Genomic DNA, 13497 nt, shown 5'->3' on the forward strand with positions numbered 1-13497 from the left:
CGCCGCCATGCCCCGGTACGCGCAGCTGGTGATGGGCCCGGCGGGCAGCGGGAAGGTGAGGCGGGGGGGCGGGCGGTGGCGGAGGGGGGGCGGCAGCGGAGGGGGGGCGGCAGCGGCGGCGCTGGCGGTCCCTGACGGCGTGTGTGTGTGTGCGCCTTGCAGAGCACGTACTGCTCCACCATGGTGCAGCACTGCGAGGCGCTGGGCCGCGCCGTGCAGGTGGTCAACCTGGACCCGGCCGCGGAGCTCTTCAGCTACCCCGTCATGGCAGGTGAGCGGCGGGAGGCGGCCTGCAGCAGCCTCTGGGCACCGCTGGAGGCAACCGAACTGAAACCGCCCCGTGTGTCTTGTTCCAGACATCCGTGAGCTAATAGAAGTGGACGACGTGATGGAAGATGAATCCTTAAGGTTTGGTCCCAATGGTGGCTTGGTGTTTTGCATGGAATACTTCGCCAATAACTTTAACTGGCTAGAGGAAAGCCTTGGGCATGTGGAGGATGACTATATATTGTTTGATTGTCCAGGTAAACAAATGTCAATGTTTTGGTATTGTTCAATATATATGTGCAATATCAAATTTGCAGTATTTTGTTTTTTATCGGCTGTAATCATTCACACGTTTCTTTTGCATTATTAACAGTTGTCAGAGTCCCTTTCAGATGTTTAAGAAGTGAACCTGGTCCCGGGCTAATCTGGGTGACTGCACTGACTCTAGTAGCGTCATATGGTGTGGGAACACTGTGGCAACTGATAACTAACACTAATTGGAGGTGAAGGGGGGAAAAAACCTTTCTATTTCTTTTCCGCTTCTCCAGTATAAGTTCATCCAAATACAGTCAGAGTTGTTTGAAAAGAAAGGTGCTTTCTTTAACAGCTTTTATTCATATTAAGCGCAATGCCCATATATATATAACTGATAACCGTGAACTGTTTCTGTTAGCTTCACGTTTCTGTGTACTAATGTGCTAAGTGTGCCCTAGGTCAGATTGAACTCTACACACATCTGCCGGTGATGAAACAGCTGGTGGAGCAGCTTCAGCAGTGGGAATTCCGCGTCTGTGGAGTTTTTCTTGTGGATTCTCAGTTTATGGTGGAATCTTTTAAGGTATCCATTTGAAATGTGTTGTAAAAGTTCATATGGATAAAGAGCAAGAAATCTGAGCAATTCAGGGAGCTGGGTTTGTTTAGCCCAGAGGAAAGAATGCTAAGCAGGGGGAGAGCTGATTGCTGTCTTCAGCTGCCTCAGACATAGATTGCAGCAAATGAAATTCCAGTTGGATGTAAAGAAGAAAATCCTGCACTGTGAGAGTGGTCAGACTGGAAGAGGGGCATAGAGAGATGGTGTAGTGTATGTTCATGGAGTTACTCAAAACTTGACTGGGCAAAACCCCTGAGCCACCTGATCTGACTCTGAAGCTGGCTCTGCTTTCAGCAGTGGTATGGACTAGATAACCTCTAAAAGTCCCTTCCAACCTAAATTCTCCTGTGATTCTATGAGAGCTTTCTCAGATCTGGGGAGAGAGCAGACCACTTTCCCCATCTAGCAGTAAGACTCCCTAGAAGGGCTTTGGGTTTTCTTAATGCCCTTTTTAGTGGCAGATCCCAATTTGAGGCTCTGGAAATAGATGGCAGATGGCATACTCAGCACCTCCTTTTTCCAACAGAGAGAATGACTCCGCGTACGGCTTTGTGTCCACGTTTCATATATTCATTAGCTAGATTTGGTCTGTGGTTGAGTGTCCTGCATGTTGGCGGTGTGTTTTTCTGTACTTAACTACATCATTTTTCATACTCCTTAAGTTTATCTCTGGAATTCTGGCAGCACTCAGTGCAATGATATCTTTAGAGATTCCACAGATCAACATCATGACCAAAATGGATTTGCTGAGCAAGAAAGCCAAGAAGGAAATAGAAAAGTAAGTTCCAGAAAAATTACTTACTCTGTAGTGTAATATCTTGAGGTAAACTTCACTCAAAATTCAGTCTAATGTTTCCCACAATTAAAGCATACTCTTCTGAAATCGGACAAGATGCATTTGTTTTATTTCGAACATAGTTTTTAAACGTCTGGATAGCATGCTTACAATTTAGTCAGAGTCAAAAGGCTAGCTCCATGTTTGAACATATCTCTGGATTTTTCTGTAAATAATTATCTTGAATAACTTAAGTAATTCTGAATGACGTTCCAGGGTACTGTACCTAAACCAGAGGTGATCCTATTGGGTTTTTGATTCTGAACATACTGAATTTCTTATGTGTTATTTTTACCTTTGTGCTAACATGAAAAAATTAAAGTTTTTCCCTGGGGTCTTCCTCAAAGCTTTCTTGAGTATACAAATATATTAGCAAAAATGCTTCAGTTGTTTCTACTAGCAATTGTAATCTGAGATAGTCAAATACTTACAAAAACTATTTTCAGACGTTGTAAGTTCTTTTGATACGAAGTTAGTTCACTCACATCACAGAATGATGGATGGTTGTGGAAGCTATATAAAAGCACAATGACTCATTTGCTCTGTGGCCAAGGATTCTTTCGATGTTAATGATGACTTTGTTTCTCCCAGGTACTTAGATCCAGATATGTATTCTATGATTGAAGATTCTACAAATATATTGAAAAGCAAAATGTTTAAAAAACTGACTAAATCTATATGTGGATTGGTAGGTATATTGCTTTTTAACTGGTACCCTTAAATTCAGTCCTGTATTTATAAACCATACTGTATGGTTGCTGACTTGATTGCTGTTACACATACTGTATGTACTGTAATAATTCTCCCCCCACCCCTCCCCAGCCCCAAAACTGTGTGTTTACCTACCAGTCTTATTAACAAAGCCAGGATCTAAAAGATTCTCAGGCACTTGAGCATTTTACTTTTTGCCTGTTTTAACTCAGCTTTAGATTTTTTCAGATTAGCGTAAGATTCTTGATACTAACATTTGGATTGTAGCCAGTATGTTTCCTGTAAATCCTGTTCTATTAGCAATTTTTGAAAACGGCTTTATCTATTGTGTAGAACTTGGGACTGATAGCCAGGTGTTCCGAGTGGGGAATTGCCATTGGTTTGCAGTGTGGCTTTAAATGGTATTTTAACAGTCCAGACAGGAAATACCTAAGTTTGGTTTAAGGAAGTGGCCTAGAGTGATTAAGAAGTAACTTACTGCATTTTTTTACTCATGTCCTTTGAATCCTTTCTCTAGATTGATGACTACGGTATGGTTCGATTTCTACCTTTTGATCGCTCTGATGAGGAAAGCATAAATATAGTTCTGCAGCACATAGACTTTACCATTCAGTATGGAGAAGATCTTGAATTTAAAGAACCAAAGGTAAGGTACTTCTGATACGATGAAAAATTAAAAAGTATCCACAATACAAGTCATAATATAAATACCTTCTTTGCCTCATAAATAAATGATTGACACAGTATGGTTCAAAATAAGCCATGTTTAATCTTTTAGTGACAATCATTATATCGTCTTCATGGACAATTATAAAAGTGAAAGTCTTTTGTATTGCTTTTGCAGTCTGTTCAAATGGCTGTGTTAAAAGTAAGGCTTTGGTTTTTCAAAAATAATGGAATTTTAAACTTCAAAGGTCAGAAAGGACCATTAAGATCACTAAGATTTCTTCCTACATGACTGTTCAAACTCCCCTAATAATTCTTCGTTGAGGCCGTGTGTTCTACATGAGATATAGATTGGGAATAATTTCTGTTACGTAAAATACAAGACAGAAGACTGCTGTGTTAAAATCTGTTCCAAGCCCCGTCTCGTTTTATTATTCAGCTCGTAAATTCTAAAGAACAAGTCCAGTGCTTTTATTCAATTTTTAAATTCAGTTTTGTACTCTGTAAGTATGCAGAATACCTGGATCTAGATCTATACAATTTTGATAGCTCTAGAAACAAATTGCTTTTCAGGAAGTCTTGCTACATGTTTTATGGAACCATATTAGACATTGTTCCTGTTGTGGTTTCCAAAATAAAACTTTACAGAACAGACAGTGTACGACAGCCACTAGGGAAAAGTCAGGTTTTACATTTTCTTGTTTTCTTTTGGGCAGGAATGCGAAGAAGATAAATCTGCTCTTGTGGATGAGTATTTTCAAGATCATGTGGATGAGTAAAAAATGGATGTTCAAAAATGGGAGGAAAATACCTTGCTTGTGTTAAAAATAAAAAAAAATCCACCCCTACACAAACTTACTTGATGTTTTATCTGTAAAATAACTAATATTTATAGTGAAGAGTGAGCTATATGACCTCATAACTATTTTAATAAACAATTTTTATTCTTCTGCGTGTGTGTTATAAAATACATAGACTAGCATTAGTACATATAAAAGTTCCCCATATATAGATGTATCTTATTTAAGCATAAGAATGCTTGGAAAAAATCTAGTAATTTGCAAAAGAGGCAAAGCCAAATACAAGTACGTTGCAATAAATAGTTATCTCCAGTACCGAGTAGTTTCATTATTAGATGAGAGAGAAAAAAAAGTTGTAAAGGGCAAAAATTGTACTTCATGAACTGAACCTGCACCGAATGAAGAGATGACTGGCAACTTCAAATGAACAGTTGGTCAGTGGATGGTCTCTCACCCTTCTTGAAGAACATGAGTGGTTTGCATTCACTTTGGAAGAGCCCAGATTTTAAGCCTTCTTAAGGCAGGTTTTTGTACAACTTGCACAAGACTTTAAGTGGTTTATACATTGATAACATCTTAAGCACATCACAACACTTGAAATCAGCTTAAACAGAATTCAGTGATGGTCTTGTGCAATCACGTTAGAAACTGCATTAGTTAATGAAGAATTCAGCAACAAATAAGTAAGCTCCTTTTTTTTCCCCTGAATAAATAACTCCTACTCCTACTATAGATATACGTTACCTGTATAGTACCATGTGTGGTGCTTTCAGAGAAGCAAAACTTTAGCACATTATCTCCAGAGAACGTATTCACCTAAGTAACTAAATATATGTAAAAATGGTCCTCGGAATTTTTCAGGCAAGTAGCATCAATTCCGGAATTAGGTGTAGCAGTTAACAGGCCGTTGATATCAGGTAATAATTCAAGCCCTATGGGAAAATGTACCACTGAATTTACCCCTCACTGTTTGTATTTCTTTTATATATACAGACTGTTCCTGGGTTGTCTTGAATGTTTCAAAATGTGTTTTATTGCTTCTCCTAAAATCGCTTCCTCCTGTTCATTAGCTACATTCAGCTGAGTTTCAGGATGTGTTTTTCTGCTGGATATGTCCAAGTACGTATCAACCTTTAACCCCGAGGAACCAGATTTGCTCATGGAGTCCCTGAATTAAAATATGTTCCAAAAAGAGCCTCATGGTTATCTAATGCTTAACATCAGTGAACACTTATATGTAGGCGTATCATCAGTCTATACATAATACATAGTTCATGTATTAGAAATGAACCCCATCCTCACAAAATACAAGCAGCCAAGTGTTTCAGTAGAATAAGAACAATTGATGTCATTTTGTAGGAGCAGCTTGGTTAGTTAGCAGACGTCTGACTGCAAGGAGACCCCTTAATGGAAACCAAATCAAGGAGGGAATACTTGGAGGCAACTGCACTTACCTAAACCCGGTGTGTGATAGCAGCTTGGCACAGAGTTTAGTTTTGTAGTTTCTTGCTTCTAGTCTGGAAGGTGTAATTTTTTTCCTATCCATCAGTAGGGTTGTTCTTCATGTCTGTTTAAATAAATGGTTAAATGGTCATACTGTTGATACGGTGCTTATTTTTGAAGTAAGGATCTGCTTTTCCCAAAGCAGAGCCAGAACAGGAAGTGAGGTTCAACAGACCTGCACGTCTAGAGGAACAGGGCTCCCCAGAACCCATATGTGGAGGTCAGGGAGGATCGCGTGGGATCTTTTAAATGGGAACAAACAAAAAATGGGAAATCAGATGTCTAAGAGCTATTAAAATGTCTTTTTTTTTTTTCAAAGTTAGGTTTCCAAAAATTGCCAGCCTTATGACCTCTACAACAAGTGTCATGATACTTGGCCCTTCTAAAACCTTACTCCCAGCTCCATACAATTAGTGAATGCTGAGACTTCAGTTTCAAGACAGTCATTGCGGTCACCAGGAAGAGGTGGAAAAAAAAAAAGTCAGCTCTTCAGAGCTTTAAAAGGTGGGGCCAAAACCCCTGAATATATGTTTTTTTTAAAGGTCCCTTCCAACCCAAACTATTCTATTATTCTCTAACAGTTATGGTGTAGGTTAACCTCATGACATGACAAGTCTTTTTATTCCCACGGGGAGCTAATCACCTCATGGCAGTACCTGAATTAAACCATGCAAACATTGGGAAAACTTTGGTGGCTTAACTCACCTCCAGACTGGCGCATCCTTGGGACGAGTCACGCTTGTGGCGCATTGAAAGGACAAATCTCAGCCCTGCAGTTAGAGTACTTTGACTCACCTTCCAAATCTCCCTATTTTTTCTCCCTGACTCATACCACGAGTCATTCGCTGGGGGACAAATTCAGCATGCTGGGTCACACGGAAGGTTACGGCTTGATTGTAACAGGAGTATGCAGCTTAAAACATTGCACCCTTCCAAACGCAGCGGTTGGACTGTGCTTCCTTACGCTGCGTGCCCCGCGCAGCCGGCCGCGCTTCGCACCTCGGGTCAGAGCGAGCGATGCCCAGGAGTGTGGCAAACACGCGGGAGAGAAGACCGGCTGGAGCAAGGTGTCCCCACCTGCACCCCTGCCAAGCGTTGAGGCTCGCTGGGGACAGGAGCTCGCCTCTGCCAGCCAGGAAGCAAGGTGTCAGGGTGGCTGGAAAAGGAAAGGGGGGCACGGAGGGCCCAAGGTGGGGTTATTTGCAGTGCCAGCCACAGCAAAGGCAAAGAGATGGGGGGAAAACGCCATGGGGGGCGGGAAAAGCAAACAATTCCCCATCTGAGCGTGCTTTCAAAGCACCTTCTCCGTGCTGGCAGCGCTCTTGCAGCAGCCATGCCTCTCGGGGCGGTGCACGCCGCGGGCCTCCGCTCCGGCTTCCCCTCCTCGCACCGCCTCTGCTGCCTCATTTCCTGCAGCGCAGGCAGAGGCGGAAGGTTTGCTGCAAGCTTCTCTCCGCTCCCCTCCTGCCCGGCCCCGCCGCGCTGCGTCCTGCCCTTCGAGATGCCGGTGAGGGGGCTTCGCAGCCGGCGCTCGGCCGGCCCCGGATGGCGGGGAGAGAGGGGCTGGGGCGGCGGGGCCCGGCCGGGGAGCGCGGGGGCGACCCTGGGCTGGGGGAGAGGGGCTCCGCCGCCCGGCTCTGGCCGTGGGCGGCTGCCGGGGGCAGAGAAGGGGCTGCAGCTGCGGGGAGCCCTGCCAGGGCAGGGAGCTGCTGTTTATGGGAGGCTGCTGCAAGGCCAGCGCCCTCCTCCTCTTCCTCTTCCTCCTGTCAGGGATGCAGCCGCAGCTGGGAGGGTGGCAGCCCCCGGGTCCAGCCAGGGAGAGGGTGGTCAAAGCTGTGCTTGGCTCCGGTTTTGTTCACACCACCTTCCCCAGGTTGCAATAAACTGCTTTTCTGCTAGGGGATGCTTATCCCCCTCTCCCCCCCAAAACCTCGCCTGTGAGGGGGTGAAGGCTTCCCGGTGGCCTGGCACAGCAGGGTGGGAATGTTTGGAAAGTGCCTAAAACTCAACTCATCAGTTGTTAAAAATCAGTTTCCCAGGAAGAATCTGTCATAGGGAGAAGGCTTTGGGTTTTTTTACTTAGACCAGTTTTAGAGTGCGCAGCAAGGTCTTTTTTTTTTGAGTGTGTGAGTATGTGTTAAGCCTGGCTTTATTTATTATTGTCTAATATTATTAGCTAGATGTGGAACTAAAATATAATCTTTCTTTAACGACCAACTAACTTCCAATTAACTATGTAATACCCCTTACTTGGGCAGGAGAGCAGGGCTGTTACCCCCTGGTGCTGTGCAGAATGGGGTCAGGCAGCCTGGGGATGAAGCAACACGTACAGAGCAGCTGTACCAATTTTACCCTGTCTCCCACCCCATGACCGTACACGGTGCCAGTGAGGATGCTCTCATGGTCTTCAGCAGAATGGTGCTGAGATCTGGACCTAATTAGAAAACAGCGATTGTTTGTGCAAGGAAAAATTGCTGGAAGCATCACTAACGAACTGGACTCTGACTCCTATTTGATGATGACATGGGGGACACAGAAATGTCTATTTTCAGCAGCATTAATAACCAGCCTTCCCCCCTGTCTGTAGGCTTACCACTCAACTTTAATGGACTCTGACACCAAGCTAATTGGGAACATGGCGCTGTTACCCATCAGAAGCCAGTTTAAAGGCCCAGCACCTCGGGAAAGTAAGTTTGTAATAATCTCTGAAAACATGCCTGCATATAGCTCATCATCATCTCATGGTTTGCTCCAAGCCAGCCCTAGCAAGAGTGATGTGAGAAGTCCCAGGTTGGAAATCGAGTGCTTTGCAGTTTATAGAGGAGGAAAAGTCTTCAAATACTTAAGTTGTGCAAATCATAGAAAATAATTAGCCACAGATAAATATGCACCGTGCTTAAATCAGTTTAGTCAGTAATTAAAGCCTACGGTTACTATTCTCATGCTTCCTCCTGTGTCTCACTGTGCTCTTCAGTAGGTTTTGAGGAGGATGTGGCGGTGTGAACCCTCTGCTGTCAGAGGAAGTGGAGGTTTAGCTACAGAGAACTTAGGCTTTGGGGCTGTGGCTGAAGACGCTCGGCTGCTCTGAAGGACAAGGAGTAGGACAGGCAGCACTTTAGGGTAGGGGGCTTCAAAAATTGAAATGAAACATCCCAACAGGGATGCAATTGAAATTGGACATCCCAACAGGGTCCACAGGCAGCCTGGTACGATTCCCCTTCAGCACGTGAAATAGCACTTGCCAGGCATGATATCCCCCAGTAGTGTGGCGGTTCAGTTTGAGAAAAGAAGTATAAAGAAAATGTTTCTGGATTTAAGCAGTCTCAGATGGTAGCAAAAGCAGGTGAAAGTCACAAGTAAGCTTGCCACTGTGTGTTCTGCTCACCCTCCCTTTTTTTGGAGGGGATAATGACATTTGCGTGATTTTGTTGTTATGCTTTCTCCAAAAACATTTTTGTGTCCTGAGAAGACTTTTACGCTGTTAAAACTCTGCTGAGTTACTCAACCGGTAAGAAAGTGGGGAACTGCTGAATTGCTGCCGTTTGTGAAGTGAGAAATCATGGGGGGAGGAGAAGAAGGGAGTTAAAGCTCCTGCTAAGAGTAGGAAGCTTAAATATTATGGTCTGAGCTCACCAGTGTTTCACACAGCAATGACTGTTTTCTGTTATATAGTGCTGTCTTCTGCTTTTTGTAAATACCAAGGTTTTGCCTTTGCAATAATCCTTATTTATGTATTTCAGTGAGTAAAAGTTATGACCAAATGTAGTGTAACAGTGTACTGTTTAACTCTGTATTTCTTTTTTATTAGCTAAGGACACAGATATTATAGATGAAGCCATCTACTACTTCAAAGCTAATGTTTTCTTCAAAAATTATGAAATTAAGGTAATTTTTGAGATACTGTGCATATAGTAGTTCTTTGGAGGGTCGGTGCTGTGAATATATTTTCAATTAAATAATTCTACTAGATAACAAAAACTCCCCTTCCTCCCACTTAACTTTTCAAGTTGGGTAAATGTCATGAATTACAAGTTCCTCTCTCATGGGGAAACTGTAGGCCAAAATGGCTTGAACTGTTTCAATGGCTCATTCCTGTTTCAAACTTTTATCTGTTCCATAAAGTTTCCCTTAATCTAAGAGTGGCTGGGCTCTGTGCTTGCTCTTACTTTGCAGAATGAGGCTGACAGAACACTGATCTACATAACGCTCTACATTTCTGAGTGCTTGAAAAAGCTGCAAAAGGTAAGAAAAGTGAACTTCTGTGAAGGAGGGAGACTGAGTTTTTTTCTGGGGATGGTACTGGGGAAGGGGTTTGCTGATATTCTCCTCCCAGTAGCAAAAATAATCCTGTTCACCCCAGTCCTAGTTGTCAGAGCCACAGATACTCCAAGACTGTGGATCTCCAAAGAGATGTTCTGTTGCTGTTCTTGATGAGTTTTTATGTTACAGATTTGGTAAAATATTTGGGTCTAACGTCTCATCAGCTTTTGTTTATAACTGTTAATCCATTGTTTGCCTGGTTCTTCCAGTGTAACTCCAAAGGCCAAGGAGAGAAAGAAATGTACACACTAGGAATCACTAACTTCCCAATCCCTGGGGAGCCTGGCTTTCCGCTTAATGCCATTTACGCCAAACCTGCCAACAAGCAGGAGGAAGGTAAGGCTAATCCAGGACCTCTGAAGGCTTCCTTGGGCTCATACTTTACCAGCTGCATTTTTGTGACTGCAACTAGAAGAATTACCGTTAAAACTGAATCTTCTAAATCTGCAGTTCTGTCTTCTGAGGGCAGCAGAAGCTGGATTTCCTGACCTCAGGGGACCAGTGACTCCCCTGGATCCATAGATCCAACAGAACAAATTAATAGCGATCTCAGCTTGCCTTTTGCATCAATGTAATCACTAGCTAAACCCTGTAATGGCACCCAAGCCAACTGCTGCACTGGCAGAATAGGAAGCCCGCAATAATGAGCAAAGGTAACTGGGGGAAGAAAATAGTTTGGATGATCCTTTTTACTGGTACAAATATCATAAAAATCCCAAGTATGGCTGTAAATTGAGCAAACCAACTCAGCCAGCCGGCCAGTGTGTGCAGATGTGAAAACTAACACTTTCTGCTTTAAGCAGTGATCTCTGATGCTTCCCTGTTAAACTCAGTTTGACTTGGTGCTGCCTCAGTTTACGCTGGTTTTTCCTGTGCTGTGTTTCAGAGGTGATGAGGGCCTATCTGCAGCAGCTGAGGCAAGAAACTGGTCTTCGCCTTTGTGAAAAAGTATTTGATCCTCAAAGTGACAAGCCTAGTAAGGTAAGAGTTTAGTGCAATCATCACAGATTTAATGAGAGGCTTGGTGTGTTTTTTCAGAACTGTGTGGAGAGAAGCGAGATGATGGGATGAGGGATCAGGCGTGGGTAACCTTGGCACAAGCTTCCCTGGTTTTACAAGGCTAGGGAAATAGCAGGCTGCAAGGTATCAATAAATTTAATCTATAATGTGGTAAGACAGCGAATGCCAATTTGGGTTACTTTAAAAGGCAGGGCAGTAATAAGAGGTGTCTGGTTCAACTCTTCAAAGTATTGCACATCTTCTGTTGGCTAGGTTTTCCAATGGAAATTCACAGGCATGAGAGATGCTGTTTATCTTCCCGGGTGGTTCTGATTTGATAGCTTCTTTGAAGTAGACCATTTTGTCTCATATCCAGATTAAAAAAAAATAGCTAATCAATGCATGAATTACGTTCTGACTGTTCAGATGTTTCATGTGCAAATGTGACTGCATTTTAATATTGAAACTGTTTAGGCTAATTTAGTTTCAAATGCATAGCTTTCTGATGCATCCCTTGTTTATAATTATATTGGAATAAGTATATTGGAATAAACAGTAAAAAAAAAATAGAAATAATAGAAAGTAAAATGTCCCGCTTTAATTCAGAGTCCTATATTATAAATTCATTGGGTCCATTCCTGTCCTCTTGTTCTAAATTCCAGTAGAAACCAGCATGGAAAACTGTGTGTGCAAAACTGGAGCCTTAACATTTGTTATTTGTTAGAGGTTGAATACTTTGAATCAGTCACTATTTTGTTTATTACACGGAAACCACTTTTGTGTATTTTCTGACTTTGTACTTCCTTCTGCAGTGGTGGATCTGCTTTGTGAAGAGACAGTTCATGAACAAGAGTCTGTCAGGTCCTGGGCAGTGAAGAGGCAAAGTAGCAACAACATGAAACACTTCCACAGCAAGGTGTATAAAGTATTTTGCCTTTGTTTTGGATACGTTTTGTACCAAGGAAGAATTAAGTGCTTATGAAGAAAAAAAAAAAAAAGAAAAAAACCCCCACAAACCAGTCAATGAGGGATTAAGGGAGGGAGAGCAAAAAGATAATTTGTGTAAGCAAATATTATTAAGCTGGTGCTTAATAAGTGATTTCTAACATGCTGTTTCAGATGCAAGCTGCTTTATTATCAGTGGCTACAGCTAGCATTTAAAACAGGGCTTGTATTTAAGAGAAGAAATGGGCTTGCCTGTGGGGCAGGGGGAGCTGCGTGATTGCTCTACTGGCTAGAGTCTCAGTATCGTATGTCCACAGAAAACGTACCTTTCACGCTGTGTTGTCAAGTGCAGTGATTTTTACCTTGTTTTCAATAAACTTGGCTTGTAATTAATGTGGTAACTACTTTATGTCTTACAGATAGCCTTCAAAGAAAACAGAGGTTTTTTTTTTTTTGTGAAAAGACCATCATTATTGTGTAATGGTAATCAGTAGGAAGTGAATCATTCCCACTGAAAACGGGGCTGATACAGGGGCTGTAGTTTGCGGCAACGTACCTGGCTATTTAGCAGGCCTGCTTTCCCAGAGCAGTGCTCCATCGTACTAAAATGCCTTCAAAGGGTAACACGGGCCGATTACGTACAGCTTAGTCTGAGGCTGCCTTTGCGATGGCAGATTCAGTCAAACGCAGCCATCGCACAATACTGGTAAGAATTGTTTCTGTTTTGATCAGTCAGATGGCTTCTTGAAGAACCACAATCCAAGCTCAGTTTATTCCGAGTTGTCTCTTTCCTTCGTGGCAATATTTGTTTCGCTGTCACCTTACAGCACCAACACACGTTTTGTGTCACTTGAAGTCCAGTACCAGTCATGTTTTGCTGCTTGGTGTGTCTGTTGAGAGGTGTATTCCTCTCCAGGCAGCAGTGACAGCGTGTTCAAACTGAAAGCTCCCACTGCTTTGTAGTAGTAGTAGTAATAGGATGGCTGTGTTTTGCATTCTTTTTGTAATAAAGGGGAAAAAAAGTTTATGATTCAGCCCTCCTTTCAGTCTATGCCTTGTAGTTAACAGTGGCCCTAGTGAGGCATTTCCCCTGGTTGCGGCCCAGGTTTTGAAGGGTCTTTCCCCTCAGTTACCTATTTTTATAGGCAGCAGCTTCATTATTTCAGATACCTGTCACATTTATCTACCGCAACCAGCAGATAATAAAGTCTCAGGAGAAAAAACAACAGATTGAAGAGCTGTGCAGACACAGGGCGCATGTCTCTTCCATACAACCATACTGAGCCCAGAAGGGTCTCCTCCAATACCGGGTAAAACGCTGCCGCTTCCCTCACAGCGCGGTGAATGACGCCCGCCACACCCCTCCGCGCGACGGAGGGAGCCGCCGCCCGTCACTGCGCAGGCGCGGGGCTCCCGGGGACCTGGCGCGGCGCGCCCCGCCCCGGGCTGCCCTTCCGCACGCCTGTCGGGCCGCGCGTCCGCCATGAAGGCAGCGTCGAGGACGCCTGCAGGCGGCGGCGTGCGAGGCCCCCTCGGTGGCGCCATTTTGGAGTACCGGCGGGCGGCGGCGTTGTCTTACT

At 43.5% G+C, this 13497-nt stretch overlaps 2 protein-coding genes across 3 annotated transcripts; both read left to right on the forward strand.

The window, feature by feature from the left end:
* On the forward strand, positions 1–4342 carry GPN3 (GPN-loop GTPase 3). 2 transcript variants are annotated; one of them, XM_059827675.1, is made up of 8 exons: positions 1–83; positions 161–271; positions 357–524; positions 981–1105; positions 1801–1916; positions 2565–2661; positions 3202–3330; positions 4067–4342. In XM_059827675.1, the coding sequence occupies exons 1-8, from the start codon at positions 8–10 to the stop codon at positions 4127–4129; spliced, it is 885 nt and encodes a 294-aa protein (XP_059683658.1). In that variant the 5' UTR covers positions 1–7; the 3' UTR covers positions 4130–4342. The 2 variants fall into 2 exon arrangements, with proteins under 2 accessions (XP_059683658.1, XP_059683659.1); XM_059827676.1 differs by having other exon boundaries at positions 1–55; positions 163–271.
* A 2174-nt stretch (positions 4343–6516) lies between these two features.
* Positions 6517–12304, forward strand: ARPC3 (actin related protein 2/3 complex subunit 3). Its single transcript, XM_059827920.1, is given in 9 exon segments — positions 6517–6558; positions 6971–7080; positions 7082–7160; positions 8241–8340; positions 9462–9538; positions 9827–9895; positions 10183–10309; positions 10860–10954; positions 11785–12304. Coding segments are annotated over 9 exon segments (762 nt in total). The 3' UTR covers positions 11848–12304.
* Positions 12305–13497: the final 1193 nt, after the last annotated feature.

Source organism: Gavia stellata, chromosome 21, assembly GCF_030936135.1.
Source record: "Gavia stellata isolate bGavSte3 chromosome 21, bGavSte3.hap2, whole genome shotgun sequence".
Classification (NCBI taxonomy): Eukaryota; Metazoa; Chordata; class Aves; order Gaviiformes; family Gaviidae; genus Gavia; species Gavia stellata.